Here is an 8,536-nt window from a genome sequence, read left to right as displayed (position 1 = left end):
AATTTTACTTTATATATTGTGTCTTGCGTAAAACTCATTTGTTGTGGTTGTCGACTGGGAGGAAAAAGAATCAAACAGGGAGCAAATTCCCAGATGATGCTTATATGCTGGTTTGGTGCACACACTTGGAGAACCGCTGCTCTAACATAGTCGGTAATCAGTCACAAGGACTAGTAGGTAGACACTAAATGGAAAACAGTTATCTCCTTCCATAGGTTTTTAGGACATAGAATATTAGTTACACGTTTGCCACCTGCTCAAAACATAGTCAAGTATATATTAATCTTTAAGAATTACAAATGACAAAATTAGTAGGTGGAAGAAATTTCTTTCCAAAGACGAACCCGAACCTAAATAACTTTTTAAGAGAAAATGTTTATTTGCCTATATTAGGATTGTTGTTGAATCCAGTGTTATGGGACTTGCTCAGCTAGCCTACTTAAGTTTTGATATCAATATCCTTGGACTAACTTGAAAATGAATAGTGTAAATTCAAAATTTCTGCCTTCATTAAATTAAAAATAAGAATTTCTAAATGTTTTTTATCTTTGTATTAAGCTCATAAGTAATCTTATTTCACTTATTTTTTTAACCTGATTATTAAAAAACAAAATAAAAAATAATTGAACTGGCAAATGTACTGTTTGTAGATATTAGCCACTTATTAAAAACACATTTCTATTAAAATTGTTCTTAAATTCTTAGATTTAGAGCACCTGATATCTGGACCCAGCTGAGCTTTTATTTTACAGATTAAAATGCATGGATGACAATACATTATAATAATTAATGAAGCCGTTCTAGTTTAGCCTGAAGAGATTTAAAATTTCCCGTGATGGCTTGTACTGCAACTGAAGAGCTCATAGACTGAAGCTCAACCAGATAACCACAAATGGCATCCAGGCACAGATTTGTAAATCTTCTCCTGTAAAGGAAAAGATACCAGGATCAATTACTGATACATTTAGAAACATTTCCTCCTGTAAGACTTCTTTCCAACTTTTGCTAACTTTACTGTAGTCCCAGCAAGAGAAAGGATCATATGATTAAGTAAATGGTAAATAACTGAAAACAGACAAGAAATGCAGGGATGAGGTAAATTACCACATGACCACCATGTTCCTCTGGAAGATTATTATAATGGGAAGGAGGCAATAAGGATAACTCCTTAAATTAATATGATTTACATTCTTTTGATCTTTTCAAACAAATATACCTTGAAATGGCCAGTAATCTCACAAAGACATAACTGAACTGCCCTAGATCACTAATTCAAAGCAGGAGTTTAGAAGTAATTCATAAATTACATCACTTACCTACAGGAAGTATTCAGGACAGGGGTTGAAAAATGGAAAAAATTCTAACCTTTTATACATGCTGATATCATTCAAACAGTTAATCTCCATATCTTCCCCCCATTATAACTTTGTTGCTCAGATACTTATTAGAAACATTTAAGCTTTTGCTATAATACAATATCTAATTCATAGTTACCTCTCACAATTTAAAACCTGGCTAGGATTCTCAACATATCTTGCCAATAGTACATGTATACAATCTAAAAGGTGCAGTGGCTTCTTCATTCTGTTCCAGAATGGATCCTATAAAGAAAATATACATCATGAGTTGTAAAGCAAACTGTGTCAACTGATTTTTCAACCAATTATGTTACTAGTTAAACCAGTCATCAGGTCCCAGGCAAAATTTCCCGATATTAAAATAAGCATTTAACGCAGAAGCACTGTGGCACTGGGTGCGTCGATGGCTCTCACTATTCTGTGAGGGCTTCCTGAACAGCATGGGGTGTGAGATGCCCTGTTCAGGGAGGAGAGAGTGGGGTGGCACTATTTTCCCCCCTTGCTACCAACACAAGGAAACTTCAGAGATCAACATAGTGGCCCCAGTGGAGGTGGGTGCTGCTTACATCAAACCCCGTCCCCGCTGTGCCTGGGAAGTACTTATTTACTGGGAATGGTCTGACTCTGAGCCAGTGTGATAGGCCTCTCCCCCAGAAGATTAGCATGGGATGCACCCCTGCACCAAGTCTAACGATCACAGAGTGCTTCGAAGCATCACCTGCAGTACTGGTGGAACTAGGACCAGGCTTTACTTTTTTTTTTTTTTCCCTTTAGAAACAGACTTAGAGTTTTTTCTTTGATTGTTAGTTTGTTTCTTCATTTCCTTTTCTTTTTTTGGGAGGATCAGACTTCCTTCTTCCCCCAACCTTTCTTTTTCCTTGGAATCAGGCTCACAGTTTTTTGATTGTCTGTTTGGGTTTTTTTGGTCCTTTTTTTTTTTTTTTTTCCCCGATCAGGCTATTTTTCTAGGCTAACAAACAAATCAAAGCACACCTAGTTAAAAGGTCCAAACACTCCTCACGGCAAGAAGGAGCGAGCTCTGCAGAGGACTAATCAGTGGGAAAGAGCAGCCAAAACACAACAGCAGAGTGCACACAGCATACACCAGAAACACTTCCTGAAATGCCAGGCCCTGCACAATGTATGACTCCTCCACTTTTTTTTTCCTTTTTAAAAGAAAGGGAAAGAGAGAGATGGGGAGGGGCAAAAGGAGAGGGAGAGAGAATCTTAAGCAGGCTCCAGGCCCAGCGTGAAGCCTGACACGAGGCTCAATCTCATGACCCTGAGGTCATAACCTGAGCCAAAATCAAGTTGGACACTTAACCAACTGAGCCACCCAAGCACCACTGACAACTTTTAAATATAGCATTACTCTCAGATGCAGGAAACATAACAAGCTTTCAAAACACGCAAAAGACAGAAACTTACCCAAAATGACAAGATAGAGGAATTCTCTCCAAAAGAAAGGTCAATAAGAAATCACAGCCAGGGACTTGTTCAAAACAGATATAAGCAATATATCTGAATAAGATTTTAGAACAAGTCAGAAGACTATTAGCTGGACTTGAAAAAAAGCATAGAAGGCACTAGAGAAACCCTTGTTGTGGAAATAAAAAGACTAGAATCTAGTCAGGCTGAAATTTTAAAAATGCTATAACTGAGATGCAAAACCAACTGGGTATAATCACAATGAGGACTGAAAAAGCAGAGAAGAGAATAGGTGATACAGAAGATAAAATTATGGAAAATAATGAAGCTAAAAAGAAGGAGACTATTAGATCATGAAGGTAGACTTAGGGAACTCAGCAAATCCATAAGGTGAACCAATATCTATATCATAGGAGTCCCAGAAGAGTGGGAAAAGGGGGCAGGTGTATTTGAACAAATTATAGCTGAGAACTTCCCTAATCTGGGGAAGGAAGGGTAGACACATAAGGTTAGCAGCAGACCTGTCCACTGAAACCTGGCAGGCCAGAAAAAAGTGGCATGATATATTCAATGTGCTGTGAATAGGAAAAATAAGCAGCTAAGAATACTATATCCAGCAAGGTTGTCATTCAGAATAGAAGAAATAAAAGAGTTTTCAAGACAAGCAAAAACTAAAGGAGTCCATGAACACTAAACCAGGTCTGCAAGAAATATCAAAGGGGACTGACCCATTGAGCAGGAAAGAGAGACCAAAAGCAACAAAGAGTAGAAAGGAGCTGAGGGGCGCCTGGGTGGCACAGTGGTTAAGCGTCTGCCTTCGGCTCAGGGCGTGATCCCGGTGTTGTGGGATCGAGCCCCACATCAGGCTCCTCTGCTGGGAGCCTGCTTCTTCCTCTCCCACTCCCCCTGCTTGTGTTCCCTCTCTTGCTGGCTGTCTCTACCTCTGTCGAATAAATAAATAAAATCTTTAAAAAAAGAAAAAAAGAAAGGAGCTGAGACAATCTACAGCAACAGTGACTTTACAGGTAATACAGTGGCACTAAATTCATATCTATCAATTATTACTCTGAATGTAAATGGACTAAATACTCCAATCAAAAGACACGGGGTATCAAAATAGATTAAAAAAAAAAAAAGACCCATCAATATGCCACTTACAAGAGACTCATTTTAGACCTAAAGACACCTGCAGATTGAAAGTGAGGGGGTAGAGAACCACAATCATGCAAACGGACATCAAAAAAAAAGAAAGCTGGAGTAGCCATACCTATATCAGACAAACTAGATTTTATTTCTAGATTTTTTATTATTATTTACTTATTTGTCAAAGAGAGACAGAGAGCCCGCAGAAGCGGGGGAGCTGCAGGCAGAGGGAGAACTAGGCTCCCCGCTGAGCAGAGAGCCCAATGTGGGACCCCATCCCAAGGACCCTGGGATTATGAACTGAGCCAAAGGCAGATGCTTAACTGACTGAGCCCACCCAAGCATCCTGACAAACTAGATTTTAAACCAAAGACTGTAATAAGACAGGATGAAGGGCACTAAATAATAATAAAGGAGTCTATCCAACAAGAAGATCTAACAATTGTAAATATTTATGCCCCTAATTCGGGAACAGCCAATATATAAACCAATTAATAACAAACTTAAAGAAACTCATTGTGAATAATACAGTAATAGTAGGGGACTTTTAACACCCCACTTGCAGCAATGGACAATCATCTACGCAGAAGATCAACAAGGAAATAAGGGCTCTGAATGTCACCCTGGACCAGATGGACTTAACAGATATATTCAGAGCATTTCATCCTAAAACAGTAGAATACAGATTCTCTTCGAGTGCACATGGAAGATTCTCCAGCACAGATTACATATGGGTCATATATCAGGCCTCGAAAAGTACAAAAAGATTGAGATCATACCATGCATATTTTCAGACTACAATGCTATGAAACTTGAAGTCAACCACAAGAAAAAATTTGGAATGACAACAAATACACAGAGGTTAAAGAACATCCTACTAGGGGTGCCTGGGTGTTCATTCAGTTAAGTGTCTGCCTTCGGCTTCGGTCATGATCCTGGGGTCCTGGGATAGAGCCCTGCGTCGGGGAGGCTCCCTGCTCTGCAGGGAGCCTGCTTCTCCATCTCCCTCTATCCCTCCCTCCTTTATGTGTGCACGCGCACTCTCTCTCTCTCTCCCCTCTCTCAAATAAATAAAATCTTAAAAAAAAGAGAACATCCTACTAAAGAATGAACCGATTAGCCAGGAAATTAAAGAAGAAATAAAAAAATACATGAAGGCAATTGAAAATGAAAACATGATGGTCCAAAACCTTTGGGATGCAGCAAAAGCAGTCATTACAGGGAAATACATAGCAGTACAGGCCTACCACAAGAAGCAAGAAAATTCTCAAATACACAACCTAAGCTTACACGTAAAGGAGCTAGAAAAGGAACAGCAAATGAAGCCTAAAGCCAGCAGCAGAAGGGTAATAATAAAGCTAGGAGCAGAAATAAATGATATAGAAAACGAAAAAAGATCAACGAAACTAGGAGCTGGTTCTTTGAAAGAATTTATAAAATTGATAACCCCCTAGTGAGACTTACCAAAAAGAAAACAGAAAGGACCCAAATAAAATCATGAATGAAAGAGATCACAACCAACACTGTAGAAATACAATTATAAGAGAATATTATGAGCAATTATATCCCAATAAATTAGGCAATCTGGAAGAAACGGATACGTTCTTAGAAACATATAAACTACCAAAACTGAAACAGGAAGAAATAGAAAATTTGAATAGATCCATAATCAGCAAGGAAATTAAATCAGTAATTAAAAATCTCCCAACAAACAAGAGGCCAGGGATGGATGGCTTCCCAGGGGAATTCTACTAAACATTTAAAAAAGAATACCTATTCTTCTGAAACTGTTCCAAAAAATAGAAATGAAAGGAAAGCTTCTAAACTCATTCGATGAAGCCCGCATTACCTTGATTTCAAAACCAAAGACTCCACTAAAAAGGAGAATTACAGCGGGCTCCTGGATGGCTCAATCAGTGGAGTGTTGGACTCTTGTTTTCTGCTCAGGTCATGATCTCAGGGTTGTGAGACTGAGCCCCGCGTTGGGCTCCATGCTCGGCACAGAATCTGCTTGTCCCTCTCCCTCCCCCTCTGCCCCTCACCCTGCTTGTGCGCTCTAAAATAAATTTTTTAAAAAGGAGAATTACCAATATCCCTGATGAACATGAATGCAAAATTCTCAACAAGGGGCTCCTGGGTGGCTCAGTCAATTAAGCAGCCAACTCTTGATTTTGATCTCAGGGTCCTGGGATCAAGCCCTGCATTGGGCTCAGCGGGGAGTGGGCATGAGGATTCTCTCTCTCCCTCAGCCCCCCTCCCCACATGCACTCTCCCTCTCTCAAATAAATAAATCTTAAAAAAACAATTCTCAGCAAAATACTAGCTAATGAGATCCAACATTTCGTTGAAAAGATTATTCACCACAACCAAGTGGGATTTACTCCTGGGCTGCAGGGGTGGTTCAATACCCACGTATCAATCACTGTGTTACACCACATCAATAAAAAGATAGGATAAGAACCATATGATGCTCTCAATACATGCAGAAATAGCACCTGACTAAATATAGCATCCTTTCTTGATAAAAGCCCTCAAGAAAGTAGGGGTAGAAGGAGCATACCGCAACATTATAAAGACCATATATAAAAACCCACAGGTAATATCATCCTCAATGGGGAAAAAAACAGAGCTTTTCCTCTATGGTCAGGAACAAGACAGGGATGTCTACTCTCACCACTGTTGTTCAACATAGAACTGGAAGTCCTAGCCTCAGTAATCAGACAACAAAAAGAAATAAAAGGCATCTGAATCAGCAAGGAAGAAGCCAAACTTTCACTACTCACAGATGACATGATACTCTACGTAGAAAACCCAAAAGACCCCACCAAAAAATTGCTAGAACTGGTACAGGAATTCAGCAAAGTTGCAGGATATAAAATCAATGCACAGAAGTCTGTTGCATTTCTATACACTAACAATGAAGCAGCAGAAAGAGAAATCAAGGAATCGATCCCATTTACAATTGTACCAATCGATCCCATTTACAATTGTACCATAAGATATCTAGGAACAAATCTAACCAAAGAGGTAAAAGATCTGTACTCTGAAGACTAGAGAACTCTTATGAAAGAAACTGAAGATGATACAAAGAAATGGAAAAACATTCCATGCTCATGGAATGAAAGAACAAATATTGTTAAACTGTCTATATTACCCAAGCAACCTACACATTCGATGCAATCCCTATCAAAATAACACCAGCAATTTTCATAGAGCCAGAACAAGCAATCCTAAAATTCGTATGGAACTAGAAAAGACCCCAAACAGCCAAAGTAATGTTGAAAAAGAAAACCAAAGCTGGCGGCATCACAATTCTGGACTTCAAGCTGTATTACAAAGTTGTAATCAAGAAGACGGTATGATACGGCCACAAAAACAGATGCTTAAATCAATGTAACAGAACAGAATGCCCAGAAATGGACCCACAACTATATGGTCAACTAATCTTCAACAATTCAGGAGAAAATATCCAATGGGAAAAAAGTCTCTTCAACAAATGGTGTTGGAAAACTGGACAGCTACATGCAGAAGAATGAAACTGGACCACTTTCTTACACCATACAAAAAAATAAATTCAAAATTGATGAAAGACTGAAATGTGAGACAGGAATCCATCAAAATCTTAGAGAAGAACACAGGCAACAATCTCTTCGACCTTGGCCGCAGCAACTTCTTACTAGACATGCCTCCAGGAGCAAGGGAAAGAAAAGCAAAAATGAACCACTGGGATTTCATCAAGATAAAGAGCTTCTGCACAGCAAAGGAAACAGTCAACAAAACTAAAAGGCAACCAATGGAATGGGAAAAGATATTTGCAAAGGACTTATCCGACAAAGAGTTAGTATCTAAAATGTATAAAGAACTTCTCAAAATCAACACCCCAAAACAAATAATCCAGTTAAGAAATGGGCAGAAGACATGAACAGACATTTCTCCAAGAAGACATATGAATGGCTAACAGAAACTTGAAAAAATGCTCAACATCACTCATCATCAGGGAAATACAAATCAAAACCACAATGAGATACCACCTCACACCTGTCAAGGGGAAACACAGGTTCCTAAACAGGAAATTTACACACTCTATAAAGTGAGTTATTTTTTCTAAATAACATCACAATGCAATTTTCAATGATGTTCAAATACTAACCATGACCAGATAAATAACTTAGTAACCACATAATATTAAATGCTTATTTTATTTTACTTATTTTTTTATTTTCTTCTTGTCAGCTGTGATACCCTTTTTACTTTAAACCTATGTAGACTTAGTCTGTTACTGTAAATAAAAGACTAAACCAGCAAAGAATCTTAATTCTCATTCTGGCTTTACCAGTTATTAGCCATGTGACTTGAGCAGGTTATTTATTTAAAATCTCTGCCCTTGTCAGATGCTCATTTCCTATCATAGGCTCATTTTGAGGCTTAAATGAGATATACAAAAGTGCCTTGTAAAGCACTACATAAATGTTTTGATGGTGCTACCATAAAAGACATGATATAGGTCAACAAAATTTCATTTGGATCTTTTATCTTACGATAAAAATTATAAAATATATAGTCTAATAAGGTTCAATATAAGAAAGATTTTTTTTAAATTAAGGTAT

The 8,536-nt window shown here is 38.3% G+C and overlaps 1 protein-coding gene across 1 annotated transcript in view; it reads right to left on the bottom strand.

The window, feature by feature from the left end:
* Positions 1–357: 357 nt before the first annotated feature.
* Positions 358–8,536, bottom strand: part of NUP155 (nucleoporin 155) — a 64,069-nt gene continuing 55,890 nt past the window's right edge. The window contains exons 34-35 of the mRNA XM_008692623.2: positions 1,495–1,601; positions 358–925 (exon numbers count right to left, since the gene is read on the bottom strand). Of these exons, the coding sequence (XP_008690845.1) occupies positions 787–925; positions 1,495–1,601 (246 nt within the window). The 3' untranslated portion in view covers positions 358–786. The remainder of the gene's footprint in view (positions 926–1,494; positions 1,602–8,536) is intronic.

This window comes from Ursus maritimus, unplaced genomic scaffold, assembly GCF_017311325.1.
Source record: "Ursus maritimus isolate PB19 unplaced genomic scaffold, ASM1731132v1 scaffold_15, whole genome shotgun sequence".
Taxonomy (NCBI): domain Eukaryota; kingdom Metazoa; phylum Chordata; class Mammalia; order Carnivora; family Ursidae; genus Ursus; species Ursus maritimus.
Note: the sequence above shows the minus strand (reverse complement) of the source record. Positions and strands in the feature narration are given on the sequence as shown.